The sequence below is a fragment of the Miscanthus floridulus genome, chromosome 12 (assembly GCF_019320115.1).
Source record: "Miscanthus floridulus cultivar M001 chromosome 12, ASM1932011v1, whole genome shotgun sequence".
Lineage (NCBI taxonomy): Eukaryota > Viridiplantae > Streptophyta > Magnoliopsida > Poales > Poaceae > Miscanthus > Miscanthus floridulus.
In genome coordinates, this window is record NC_089591.1 from 56,439,443 (window position 1) to 56,454,021 (window position 14,579).

At 44.3% G+C, this 14,579-nt stretch overlaps 1 protein-coding gene and 1 non-coding gene across 2 annotated transcripts; one reads left to right on the forward strand and one right to left on the reverse strand.

Moving 5' to 3' along the window:
* The first annotated feature begins 5,989 nt into the window (after window positions 1-5,989).
* On the forward strand, window positions 5,990-14,316 carry LOC136496492 (protein NUCLEAR FUSION DEFECTIVE 4-like). Its single transcript, XM_066492192.1, has 3 exons — window positions 5,990-6,620; window positions 10,058-10,971; window positions 13,261-14,316. Exons 1-3 carry the CDS (start codon window positions 6,270-6,272, stop codon window positions 13,745-13,747), a joined length of 1,752 nt encoding a protein of 583 aa, XP_066348289.1. The 5' UTR covers window positions 5,990-6,269; the 3' UTR covers window positions 13,748-14,316.
* Window positions 8,092-8,165, reverse strand: TRNAW-CCA (transfer RNA tryptophan (anticodon CCA)). The gene has a single exon. It is a non-coding gene; the product is annotated as a tRNA-Trp (tRNA).
* Window positions 14,317-14,579: the final 263 nt, after the last annotated feature.

Genomic DNA, 14,579 nt, shown 5'->3' on the forward strand with positions numbered 1-14,579 from the left:
GGGAGGCATTATCGTCCGTCCATATCCTTTACCGTGGCAAGTGAGACGACTACTAGTACTAGCCCCCTCTTTGTGAATTTGTTTGCGCCGTTTTTGTCCGCGTCGGCAGGGAGGACCGTTTTTGTCCGTTGTTACTCCTGGTCTCCTGTAGTACGCCAGTACCTCATGGCTCATGCAGCCTTTGCCCTTTTTAGTTCCCACCTCAAAATTTTAAGGCCCGTTCAATTCGGCTGAATTGACTTATAAGTCATGGCTGAAAGTACTGCTGATTGGTTTTGTGTGAGAGAAAAACATTTTTCAAGTCGTGGATTATAAGCTAGATACGAGCGAATAAGCCGAAACGAACAGGCTGTTACACCATGTCACATCGAATGTTTGACACATGCATGAAATATTAAATATAGACTAAAAATTAACTAATTACACAGTTTGTGACTAATTTGAGAGACGAATCTTTTAAACCTAATTAGTCCATAATTTAACAATAACGTGCTACAGTAACACATATGCTAATGATAAATTAATTATGCTTAATAAATTCGTCTTGTGGTTTATCGACGAATTTTGTAATTTATTTTTTTATTAGTATCTAAACGAGCCTTTATGCTTGAGGCGCCGACTGCCGAGGCAATGGCCGACAGAAGAGGAGTCAGGAGGCCACGCGCACGATCAGGTGGAGGCGGGGACGACGGGGGGTCACAACTCTAAACTGGAGACGAGGATGTTGAAAGTACGCGTCAGACAAAATTCTCGCGCCCGACCCGGTAGACGAAGCGGAGAAGGTATACATTTGGCAGGTTCGCTGGTTGGTTTCTGGGCTAGTTTAAACTAGCTGGTGCTGGTTTGTTGTGAGAGAAAAATACTATTGGCTGGTTGAATAAGCCTGGCTGAAACCAACAAGCCAACAGGGTGATCAACTACGTCACGATTTGAACATGACGGAGGTCCTATAATCTATAAAGAGTAAAATACATCGGAGGTCCATTAATTTTTGGTGAAGTGTCATCTAGGTCCATCAATTTTGAAACTGCATTTTTTGGTCCATTAACTTTCGTTTTGTGTCATTTAGGTCCATCAACTTTGACTCTTGCATTTTTGGTCCATGAACTTTTAAAATGGTTCACTGCAGGTCCACGCATGCATGCACGCATGTCGGTTTTTTGCGTCGGTGGAGCCATGCCTGCACTCGCCGCCATCGCTCGCCTGCCGGGCATGCATGTGTGTTTTCCTGCTCGAATCATGACAGGGTTAGTGCATTTCCGCCCGGCTAAGCGGCCCTGTGGTGTCGCGCCACCCTGCTGCTGCTCCTGGCGCTGGCTCTCCGCGGCGCGGCGTACCTACAGGAGCGGAAGAACTTCATCGTCCACGCGCAGCCGCTGCTCTATCATGGACATCATCGCCGGGTTGGACGCCGCCGTCAAGGACGGTGTCGACGTGCTGTCCTTCTCCATCGGCGCCTACTCGGGCATGCAGTTCAACTACGACCCCATCGCCATCACCGTGTTCAAGGCCATGGAGCGCGGAATCTTCGTCAGCTACGCCGCGGGCAATGCGGGGCGCACCAGCAGCGAAGCAAAGCAAAGCCCGATCGAGCTCACGGTGTCACAGAGGCACTGGACTCTTCTCTGCGCCAATGGAAGCAACTTGCGTGCGCACCTCACTCTCACTGGATATTTCTTTGCACCGTAGGAGTAGACTGCTGCTAGTTGTTCCTTAATTACCGTGCACCGTGCGTGCTTCAGTTCTTGCACTTGCACAGTTGCACGAGCGATGAGCTTAGACGCCTACTACGTAGTAGGCAAGCCTGCCTGCCTCATCCGCGGTTGGCCGTATACGTCGTTTGGTGTTTTCGTGTGCGGACGATGCAGCTTAGACGCCTACTACGTAGTAGGCAAGCCTGCATGCCTCATCCGCGGTTGGCCGTATACGTCGTTTGGTGTTTTCGTGTGCGGATGATGCACAGCAAGCAACGTTCACTACGTTCGTCGTTTTGCGCGGGCGGCAGATCTGATGGCGTGGGGCGTGCCCCCAACTGATCAACTTGCAAAGCTGCCGGCCTGCCGCAATATCGCTGGCGCCTGGTGCCCTGGCGATCTCCGTCTCCGCTCCCGTAAGGGCAGCCATCCGCCTACACCGAAACAGGGTGGGGAAGGAGAGGAGGATGGCCTCACTGTGCGTCGCGCCACCCTGCTGCTGCTCCTGTCGCTGGCTCTCCGCGGCACGGCGTACCTGCAGGAGCGGAAGAACTTCATCGTCCACGCGCAGCTCCATTGCCTCAGTGCCACCGTCGTCGCAAGCAGGCGACGCTCGCAAGCCGACGCCCGCTGCAATGCTGCCATTGAAGGCGAGTTGATGTGCTCGCCGGCCAACCCCCCTCCTCTGGCCTATAAAAGGCGACGCCGAGGTGCTCTCCTCCTCCACCCAACAGCACGCTCAGCTTACTCGCTCGCCTGCTCTCGCTTCGCTTTGCCACGCGTATACCGTATACGGCCGTATGCACGAGCCGGGCTTGACCGTCGTCGTAGGACGAGGTGAGCAACTCATGAGCATCCCCTCGCTCTTCCCTCCCTCCCTGTGGTCTTCGTCCTATTTCCCTCCGTCCAACCCGAGCTGCCCACGAGCTCCACGAGCTCAGCCATGGCGTCGTCCTTTCTGTTTGAATCGGTCGGTAGGACTTCTCGCTCGTTTGTTCGTGTCAGAAATGCAGGCTTCAGGGCCCCACTGCACTAATTAATAAGCTTTGCTTTGTGTTTGTGTTGTGCCACCATGGCCTATGCTCATCACCAGACCACAGTAGACAAGTGCAGTTATTCTACCAGCAGCATCGGATCAAAAGTGAGCCACAGGTGTTTGACACGGACCTTGCTTCGTTGAAACTACGTATACGTATAGCTACCAGCAGTATTTGACAGTTATATTTGCGGCCCAGTTGAATAAACAACACAAATAGTAAGTTGGTTTTAGGTTGCAGCATCTAGTTTCGAGTCTTTTCGGATTTATAAATACGTGCAGTTAATCCGTCGTCGAGTTCACCCGACGGGCTGCAGCCGAACCCAACTGGTGCTGCCCTGGCCCTGTTCCTAGCTCGTGCATGCATGCATGGCTCCACCGACGGGCTGCAGCCGAACCCAACTGAACTGGCGAGTGTAGGCATGGCTCCACCGATGCAAAGACCGGAGGCCGAAACCAACGTGCATGCATGCATACGTTGGATTTAAGGTTAAATAAATAGTATGGACCTGCAGTGAATCATTTTAAAAGTTTATAGACAAAAAATGTAAGAGTCAAAGTTGATAGACCTAAATGACACAAAACGAAAGTTAATAGACCCAAAAATACAGTTTCAAAGTTGATGAACCTAGATGACACTTCACCAAAAATTAATGAACATCCAATGTATTTTACTCATCTATAAACATCCCTCCACATAAAAAAGAGAAGTTACGTGAACAGGTTCCCGGCCGGAAGGCCAGAACCAGGAGACGTTTTGTCAGTGGGCAGTCTAGCTGACAGCGAAACAGGAAATGACTATCGCTAGACCAGAAGGCGGTACATTGAACTTCCCCAGGATCGATTGCTGGCAGCGGCGGATCCAGGGGGGGCTCCAGCCCCTTCTAATTTTTTAATTTCAAGCCTAATCACTGTAGCAAAAGTTTGATTTCACTATTAAATCTTCATACAAATCAATATCTTCATTGTTTTAGCTCTTTTTATCCCGCATCGTGCATCCGCCACTGATTGCTGGGTCGATCATCAAAGATTCCGCTAGCAGCCACTGATCTTCCCGTCATATATAATCCGATCAGTTGCCGCGGCCCCTTATCACCCGGGATTCCGGGAACCCCCCTGAACCTGAATGAATGATGGTCTTTGAACGGCCGTCCGGGTCACCTCGCAAGTGTCAGCATCTCCCCGGCTCTGCTTAGGCCCCGTTTAGATGCGTTTTTTTTTTTTTTTTGCTTTTTAGCTACGGTAGCATTTTCGTTTGTATTTGGTAAAAATTATTCAATTATGGATTATTTAGGCTTAAAAGATTCGTCTCGCCAATTACGGATAAACTGTGCAATTAGTTATTCTTTTTACCTACATTTAATGTTCCATGCATGTGCCACAAGATTTGATGCGACGAGAAATCTTGAAAAATTTTGGATTTTGGATGGGATCTAAACATGGCCTTAAAACCACTCATCCTCATCAATGCATTGAGACAGGCACCACCCGCGCACGAAAAGATGGCGAAATCTCCGGCGCGACTCTGCCACCCGACGTCGTGATGATACGAATGATCTAGTGAGCACACAGCGCTATTATGCCTGGACAAAACTAATCGACAGCTCTTCCATGTGCCGTGTCACGCAGAGGCCGGAATTTTTCTTTTCTTATTAAGAAAAAATAATGTGCGGTGTCACGCGCAGACACGTCGGCGCAGAATAATTGAGACGCAGACACGTCGGCGCAGAATAATTGAGACACATGTCCGATCCGAGAGGAGACGAGAGTACTCTAGTAGAAGTGTTGCTTTAGCAGGAGTACAATGATTTGTCATCGAAGATTATCCCCCAAAAGTAGGCATATTCGGCAAAGGGCATTGGATCTTTTGTCCGTTGCTAATAACACCGGACCATATGCTTGCCACACTACCAATAGCCTTTTCATTAGTTGTTCTCGTGAGGGGTTTTCTTTTCTTTTCTTTTTTTTGTTAAAAGAACAATAAAACGAAAAAAAAAAGCTAGACAACAGTTTACTTATTTGCTTGTTATACTAGAAGGCGATGCATGCTTACGTACACAATTCACCGCAGGTGCACCTCACACAGGCGAGTGTGCCCCTATCACACGCCCATAAAATAATGAGGGCGTCTTTGATGTTTTCACAGCTTGTCAAAACTTATCAAGAGAATATTTGTCTCTGCTGTTTATATAGCTTCCATATGTCACACACCTCACAAGTTGCCTTGTTGTGATGATCCATTTTATTTTTTTTAAAGAGTGTATCTGACATTAATGAAACATAGTTGTTCCAAACAACCCAGCTTATAGTTTATTTTTATCTATTCGGTTATCTAATTTAAATAAGGCTCCATTTGGATGTTGGAAATGGAATTGTTGGATGTTGGAAATGGAATTGAGTCGATAAAATTGCGTTTCCAAATCCATGACATGCTGAAATGGTATTGGACTGCAATTCAGATTGTATGTGTTTGGATGTCTTCAAATTGGACCCAGAAATCAGAAATTGCATCCGTACCTCGTCTTCTCCTTACTGGCTTACTCCTTAGCCGGCGCTGGCCCCTTCGACCCGGCCCCACCCCCACCATGTGCCGGCAACACCTGCCCCCTCCGTGCCGACGACCCCTGCCCCATCTCCATGCGCCGGCGACCGCCGCCCTCTCCGCGCCATCAAGCTCCGCCCTCTCCGCCCCTTTGTGCGCCAACAAGCTCCACCCCCTCCGCGCCCTTTGCGCACCGGCAAGCTCCGCCCTCTCCGCGCCGACGAACTCCGCCCGCTCCGCGTCGACGAGCTCCATCCCCTCGCGCGTCAGCAAGCTCCGCCCCTCCGTGCGTCAGTAAGCTCTACCCCCTTGACACCCGTGGGACGAGGTGACATCGATTCCAACCAAAACCGAGCCTCACAGGTTTGTATTGGGGGTTGCTTTGTTTTGTGCCGTGAGAACAACGTTTGGAATTGGTAATCAAATTCCAAAACATCCAAACACGTGGTATTGTAGATATTCCTCAATTCCATGCTGAATGCCAATATCAAAATGGGGTGTAAAGAAAGTTATCGACCCACTTTTATGTTATATCAACCTATAAGCACAGTGGTAGATCGCGCAATGTAGGAGTACTTATAGATATATAGGGTGCGTCCAAACTTCCCTTTAGCCGAGTTTTTTATGACAGGATCACAGGAACAGCCAAAGGTCCTTCTCACGGCCAACAGCCCAACACCGACCGAAAAACACGTCCAGAATTCCCCTCTCCTTGGAAGTCTATACGACTAGTCGACGCCAGGCTCTTATATTCCGCTGACGCAGCGAGCCCAGCCACCAGGCAAATGGGGTGAAGGCACTGAGGAAGCCATACCGCCGCTGTAGCTCGTAGGCTGTAGCCGACCCACGCCCGCGCGCGCACTGCTGTCGTCTGCGGTCTGTCGTCTGCCACTGCCACGCACCTGACCTCGCCAGTCACCAGTCAGCAGCACCCGCCGCCGCTAGGTGGAGAAGACAGGAGGAGGGCGGAGGGGGAATCGGGGGGTAGTGCGGCGGCATGGCGGGCAGTGGAGGAGGAGGGCCGGGGCCGGGGCGGGTGAAGGCGGGGAGCCGCCCGCCGTGGGTCGGGCTGGCGGCGGCGGTGTGGGTGCAGGTGGCGGCGGGGAGCGCCTACGTGTTCCCGCTTTACTCGCACGCCATCAAGGAGGCGCTCGGGTACAACCAGCAGGCGCTCACCATGCTCGGCGTCGGCAACGACGTCGGCGAGAACGTGGGGCTCGTCCCTGGGGTGCTCGCCAACCGCCTCCCGCCCTGGCTCATCCTCGTCATCGGCTCCGCCTGCGCCTTCTTCGGCTTCGGCACGCTCTGGCTCGCCGTCACCAAGACCGTCGCCATGCCTTACTGGGTGGTACGCTCCCCTGCCTCTCTGTTCTCCCGCCCCTTTTTCCCTATATGGGTTGACATGTGTGCTTGGTTCGCATGCTATTTTGGGCTGTTTGTCATTGTTTTGCTTGATTCGACGAGTCCTCGATGCCATTGGGAATGGCTGAACGAGCTAGTTGGGGCTTAGTTAGCTCTTCAAAATTCTTAGTTAGTTCTTCAACCTTCTATTTTCGAGTTTGATTAAAAACAAAATCTATTTAGTGCTTTTTAAAATCCTTTTTGTTGTCAATTTCGGTAGCAAATGTAGTGTAAAGTCGTGTTCATTGAACAATTCCATGGTGTTAGCCTGTCATACGTTCGGGAGATATTTTATGCCTTTTTGTTTCACACAAGCAAGTGAATCATTGTGTCCACACTCCACACGTGCATGTTTTTTAATCGCATGATTGACAATAAAACCCACACATATTTCCTGTTTTCAAGTTAAATGATACGAAGGCTTTCTTTGCTGCAGTCATTTACATTTTATTAGAATACCGGTTTTGGTCCATAAGTTGCTTATTCATGCATGCTCTGACCAAATCATTTCTGCAAGTGGAAGAAATTTGGTTTCAGTGGCCGACCACACAATAAACCCTGACATGTGTGCTTCACCTGCTCCCTGCTTCATGCCACGATGGATGTATAAGTGCTGGGTGATGAATGAGCTAATGCGAGGCTTGGGGCCTTTATATAGTCATTTGTCCTTCAAGTCTCCAGTGTCTAGTTGCGTTGATTAAAGCATTCCGATTTCTGTTTTTACCATTCTTGTTATCCTCTTTAGGTAATTTTGCGACCAAATCTAGCATCAATTGTGTTGGAGGAGCAAATTTCGTGGGCATAGCTGGTATAATTTAATGAGATAACTTATGCATTGTTGTTTCAGTTCAGTAAATCATTGTGTCCGTAGGTGCGTATAAATTAATTATTTAATTGTGTGCTTGATGTTGACGTGGCTATATATTTTCCCTTTTCAAGGTGTCTTGAAGCTGAGTATGATATGAAAAGTTTCCTTACTGCAACCATACTGAATTCATGTTTTAGTCATAAGCTCGCTTATTGGTGCTTTGGCCAATCCTTTCTGCCAGTGGAAGGAATGACCTCACTGGTGTACCTACGTAGCAAATCCAGGATTTAATTTTGTTAAATTCATCAATTCCTTTGTTTCTTTTGGCGTGCCTGTTGCTTTGAACACTGATGGCTGCCTGTGGATGGGTAGTTCTAGTGCCTTATGTTTGTCGCATACACAGCCGGCCTTGTACCTCTGTACTCTTGTGCTTCTTTCTCTTAATATAGCGATGAGACGCAGCTCTCCTGTGTGTTCGAGATCAATTCCTTGTGATGTATTCCCACCCCCAGTAGTTTGATTCACAAAGATCTGATGTGACTATATGAGTGGGATGCAATTCTACTTTGTTTTTTAAGTTATTTTAGTTTCGACATAAGATATATGGAATCACGCTCTGTAGGATTTGAACCTACGACATCGGGTCTTGGAGACCCGCGTTCTACCAAACTGAACTAAGAGCGCTTTCAAAGCAAAAAAAAAAAGAAAATCCTTTATTGGTACCGTGTTTCGGTAAGGTCGTAAATTGAACTATTACCACAAAGATCTGAAGCTGACTTCAATTACTATGTTTTAGTAGATTGTCTGCAATGCACTTTTATACTTTAGCCCAACTTAGGTTTTGAACTTGCAGCTTGAGAAAAGATTAATGAGCCTGGTAAAACTACACATTGTAATTATTCATACAAAAACTATGGTTATTGTGGCCTCTAACTCTGGAACACATTCTAGAGTGTATGCCATGTGTACTGAATCATGCTATGATTGGGGAGTGTTTGTCAAAAAAAAAATGAATTAGGACAGAAGGTGCATTATCAGCCAAAACCAATGTTGATGTATAATTATACATACTTAACTGGGAATTTATTGTTTGTTTCTCAGAAACTATTAAAGGTATTGATGAGTTACTCTGACTGAAGATAAAATTGTGGTTGTTAGGCTATTGTATATCGTTCTTTCTGGGGGGAAAATGTAATCCACTCACTTTCATGAAAAAGCCATAATCCTGTAGAGTCACACTGTGACCACTAGGAGCTGAAGCCATAATCTTATAATCAAATACCGCTTGCATTTAACAGAAAGATAGGACTGTGGTTTGTGGTGCATGGCGGGTGCCTCTAAGCTCCGTGATCTCCTGGCCAGGTCGCTGACCTCTGGAGTTTAAGCTCCAATGAGGCTCTGGTCGTCTGTTTTTTAGTCCTTGGCGTGGCTGTAATCTAGTTCTGTGTCTGCGTGTGGGGCGTGTGCTGTACTCAGGGAGGTTTTTGCCAGACTCGTGTACTACCTTTTTATCTACCTTAATGAAATGACACATAGCTCTCCTGCGTAGTTCGAGGAAAAAAAAAAGAAGAAAGATGGGAATGGTATTACGCCGCTTCAGCTAATAAGCTGTGTTGTCAGCACTATTCAATTACAGTACTAGGCAGAATCCAGGCTATAGATGGTTGATGGTTTTGTTATGACTACCTCCCTTATGCACCAGTGGATCTTTGGAATTTGGTTGATGCAGTGGCTGGAGCTTGAGCCACTATGGTTCGTTTTTATGTGTTGCCCTGTGTGTCTAGGTGACTGTGCTAGTAACTAGTAAGTTCGGTAGTGGCGCTTTGGGAGGGAGCTGGTATGGTATATGGTCGGACTTCTTCCCATGATAGAGCATGTTGAAGTCATAGGTCTCAATTTTTTTGCAGAGTGGTCTCCTTAGTCCTCGGTAAGCTGGTCGCCTCCTGCCCCTTCCATCTACTTGCTCATGTGTTTGTTAATTCATCTGGGTTTGTCTTGTGGTGTCTTGTTTCCTTAGTGAAATACACGCATGACGTTCTCACTAAAAGAAAACAAAATGTATTTGATAGTACTACATAGGTTTCTTCTTTGAAAAATTAACTGCCAAAGAAACATTCAGTAAGGTAATATGATCTCATTTTGAATGTTGGGAGTTCCTTGTAATGATTGTGGTTTGTTTATCATTCAAAAGGACCCAAAATTGGACAATGTGAACTTCTATTCTCCCTGCTTACCTCTGTACTAGTAAATTAGGTGGGCAAGACACATACATGTCCTGTTGGTCGTGTCCAGTACAGAAAATAGAGCAAAAGAACTCATAAATCAGTCAGAGATTCATAATGCGTGACTTAATTACTCACCATATGGCCTATCATGACGATCTTTGTTTGATTTTGCCAATGAAGTTATCTCTTGACATCCCCAAAAAAGTACTTATCTCTTAACTTTAGTTTTTGTGAAACTATGCCATTTGTTTCAACACCAGTATGCATTTTTTTTCAGATTGTTTACAAGAGTCAGCTTCTTTTCTTTTCCCTTTTTTCTGGTACCTTGACTAGTTTATCGTATGTTTGCAGTTGTGGATAGCTTTATGTATTGGCACGAACAGCAGTGCATGGTTGGGCACTGCTGCTCTTGTGACCAACATGAGGAATTTCCCTCTCAGCCGAGGCACTGTTGCTGGTCTCATCAAGGGTTATGTTGCTGTTAGTGCTGCTGTCTACACTGAAACGTTTAATGGAATGCTAGGGAATTCACCCACAAATCTTTTGCTGTTGCTTGCCTTGGGGATCCCAATAGCATGTATTGTGGTGATGTATTTTGTTAGGCCTTGCACTCCATCACTGGATGAGGACAACTCAACAGAACACAGCCATTTCATGTACACACAAATCTCAAGTGTGGTTCTCGGAATATACCTTATGGTTGCTACAATACTTGGTGATACTTTAAAACTAAGCCAGGCTGTCACCTATCTTTTGTTTGGTATAATGATACTTTTGCTCCTTGCTCCACTCGCAATACCAATTAAGATGACACTTTATCCAAACAAACAAACAAAGGAAAAGCCCAGCACCCTTGCCCCATCTTATTCAACTGATAGTCTGTCTGGTGCGGATCCAGAGAACTCACAACCACTTCTGGGCAGTGCCTCAACAACACTTGCTACAGGTACCAATGAATCTGATGACAGTACTGATTTGGATCTTCTATTGGCTGAGGGTGAGGGGGCAGTGAATTTGAAAAAGAAAAGAGGGCCAAGAAGGGGGGATGATTTCACATTCCTTGAAGCCTTAGTAAAGGCGGACTTCTGGCTACTGTTTGTTGTTTACTTTTGTGGAGTTGGCACAGGAGTCACTGTTCTCAACAACCTGGCTCAGGTTGGAATGTCTGTTGGTGCTAATGACACAACTATTTTGTTGTGCCTCTTTGGCTTCTGCAACTTTGCTGGCCGTATCCTTGGTGGATCTGTCTCTGAATATTTCGTAAGGTAAGCTACATTTAATTTACTCGCAACAACTTTATCTGTACAATTTGCCTTCAATGCATCACTTACTATATTCCAGCTTATTTAAGCTAAAAGCTGAAGTAGTAAAGCTGATTGCTTCCTACAGTACTGTGATATATTGATATTACTAAACAACAAACAAGCATTACTGAACATTGCAGCTAATTCCCAGTGGCATCGATCTCTAACCGCGCCTGTTACTTTGCATATGTTTTGAGGACTTAGTCATCTAGAATCTTATGTTATATATAATTATTAAAAGTTTTGTGAATAAATTTAATACTTACAACCAATCAAATTTGCTTATCTTTACTCTCTATCTTTCTATTCATTTTCCTAACACAATACACATAGGTACTCTATAATCTCTATCAAGTTATGACTTATGAACTTACAATAAATTTACCAATTACTCTATATGTGTTGTCATATTTTACATTGCACCTCTGTGGATCTTTAATATGTATTTAGTTGAAACTTTAGTTAAGCTATATCAGCTCTTGTTTCATTCTTTTTTGACATCATGGCTCTATATTTTGTCTTTCAACATTTGATCCTATTAGTTGTTGCAGGTTTTCATCCACGTGTTAAGTTGAAACTCTCTTCTATTCAAAATTTGCCTTTTTATATTTTATTGAAAAATAGATTCTTGGTCCTAAACTATACTCTTAGTTACTACGATGGCATAAACAATTGTTTCAGCCTACACCACAACACTCAACATGTGAATGTCCTCTATCAAAAAATTATACGTGTACAAGTGTTGTTTTATATAAAAAAAATCGATATGTCATAATATTTAAATCAAAATGTGTACATTTATCTAAAGCAACACTTCATAAATTTTGATGCCATAGAGTTTCGATATAATTTTAATGAATTACCTAATTGGTACATGATTTGTTAAGGCCTTGTTTGGATGTTATCGGATTGGATTGGGGTGAGATTTTGTTCATGTTCCACTCCAATCCACCCCAACACATGTGAATCGATGTGAATCCGACTACATCCAAACAAGGCCTAAGGGAATGTATTTTTCATAATCGATAAACTGTTAAAATGATTATGGTATTGGTATTTGGTTTGTTAAGGGAATATATTTTTCATTGCATTGATATGTGGTTTGTTAAGAGAACATAGATAAACTATTTAAACAAGGTATTGTTTCAGAGGGCTTTTCCCAAAATGGCTCTGGCTTTTAGGGAATCTTTTGCACTGAAGTGTGGAGTGTTTTTTCTCTCTTCCCAAAATAAACTAAAAGCTGATGAATCCATAGAGCTGGCTTCACTAGCTCCAGCTCCTTCGGGCACTGTAGCATGGAGTCAAGGCCGATATAAGGCCTGCCAAACAAGCCCTAGAAATATTCATCCTAATGTGTGCATGTTTACTTGGTTTACAAGGTGGGACATACTACCTCCACCCCCCCCCCCCCCCCCCAAAAAAAAATTGCAATTCTAAATCATTTCTTTGTTAAAGTTTGACCAAATATATAGGAAAACATATTAATGTTTATGGCACCAAATAGGTATACTATAGAATATCTCATAAAAAATCTAATGATACTTATTTGATATCATAAATATTGATATTTTTTGTATATAGTTAGTCAAACTTAAAAATACTTTAACTTGGTATTGTGCTAGAATTGCATTCTTTTATGGACTTTGGGAGTAGCATTTATGTTTACTTTGATTTTAAGTGTCTAATTTAGAAACATATATGGTGTCCTTTATGGTTATTGAATTATTTTTCATAATAGCTTATATTGGTATTTAGACGTAAATTTAGTTTATTCTTTATAACGATGGACAATTTAGATACAAAAAAGGGGTTACTTTATATTATATCTTATAATGGAAGATGTGGTTATTTTAAGGGCAAATTTATGGTTACTTTGCATTGTCTTTCTTATATGGAAGATAAATTTAGGCTTCGTTTTAAATTATCTTTCATAATGGTTGGGACTGGCAATTTAAATGCAAATTTAGGGGATTACTTTATTTATTTTTCATAATGGTAGGGGTGGGTGATTTTTTTGAAAGAGAATAGATCCAAAGGCTATTATTGGCGATGACGATTAGAGTCAGTCCAGATGTTTTTGGCTATCATGTTACTTTCTAGTATTTATCTTTTTTTCTAGCGTGTTTTGTGAGGATTAACACGGAGACTCCATTTGAGGCCTCCAATTAGTAATATTACTAAGATTAAGAAATATAAATTAAGGAGTGCCTACTTCTGAAAAAAGGACTGCTAAGACCTGATATTCTGCAGGTCAAGGATGCTCCCTCGTCCTTTCTGGATGATGTGCACACAAATAATCATGGTGGTAACGTTCCTACTCTTTGCAACTGGTCTTCATAGCTTGATTTATGTTTCAACTACTCTCCTGGGGATATGCTACGGGGTCCAATTTGCTGTCATGATACCAACGGTCTCGGAGCTTTTTGGGCTGAAGGACTTCGGGCTAATGTACAACTTCATGCTGTTAGTGAATCCACTGGGTGCATTATTTTTCTCAGCTCTTCTTGCTGGCTACGTCTATGACAAGGAGGCAGCAAGGCAGCACCCAGGTGTGCTGGAGCCTTCCGACTGCTATGGGCCTGATTGTTTCAGATTGACTTTCTATGTCTGTGCCCTCGTATGTTGCTGCGGTACCCTGTTGAGCGTGCTCTTCATATCGAGGATAAAGCCGGTCTATCAGATGCTCTACGCAAGCGGATCCTTCAGACATCCTCGGAGCCAACAGCAGCTCCACTGATGTTGCATATACACTATACAGTCATGCCAAGAAATATTGAGTTTTGGGAATGGAATCATAATGTTCTGGAGTAAAATATTTGCTGGATGCCACGTTCCGGTGTTGTATTGCATTAAGGGCGCTTGATTCGCCCCCCTGTTTGTATGAGAGAGTTGTTCTGATTTCATTTGTCCTGTTCTGTAAAGGTCGCCAGGACACCAGCCTTGATAAAATACAGCGGGTCATCAATATACGCTGGTAAACCAACTGCATAAGCTGCCTATTTATATGGCAGCTCGTGTGCATCAGCAAGTTTGAGGATGTCATAAAGCGAATGTATCTTCGTTAGGCCTTGTTTGAATGTATTTATCTTGATCCACATGCGTTGAAGTGGATTGAAGTGAAATTAAACTAAGTTTCATTCCAATTCCACCTCAACACATGTGGATTGAATTAGATACACGTGCATCCAAACAAGGCCTTCTTCTGTTGTTTGGCCTTCTTCTGTTGTTCCTGTACCATGAGGTTCTCCCTCTTCAGATGTTGCTGCTGCTTCTAAAAAAATGAATGGTGAATTTCCTTTTAGCTTATGTTTTGGTGCTTGTCATGCTAGCACTACCAGGAAACCGAGTTGTGGACTTGCAGTGGTCTAGTGGAACAACTGTAACAAGGTAGGCCCTTTATTTTCCCCTTGGTCACTCCGCTTTATATTGTTGTGTCGAAACACTGAAAATTTTGGTTTAATCAATGGCACTGGAAGCACTACTTCATTTGTAACTAAAAGGCCCTATATGTATGCTATATACTGGTCTTTTGTATTATGGGGAAGTGTCCCAAAAGTTCACTCAACTGA

Excerpts from the sequence above, each read along its gene's own strand:
- LOC136496492 (XM_066492192.1), top strand. The coding sequence starts at position 6,270 with ATGGCGGGCAGTGGAGGAGGAGGGCCGGGGCCGGGGCGGGTGAAGGCG. Across the intron at positions 6,621-10,057 it reads TCGCCATGCCTTACTGGGTG|TTGTGGATAGCTTTATGTAT; the intron begins GTACGCTCCCCT and ends GTATGTTTGCAG. Across the intron at positions 10,972-13,260 it reads GTCTCTGAATATTTCGTAAG|GTCAAGGATGCTCCCTCGTC; the intron begins GTAAGCTACATT and ends GATATTCTGCAG.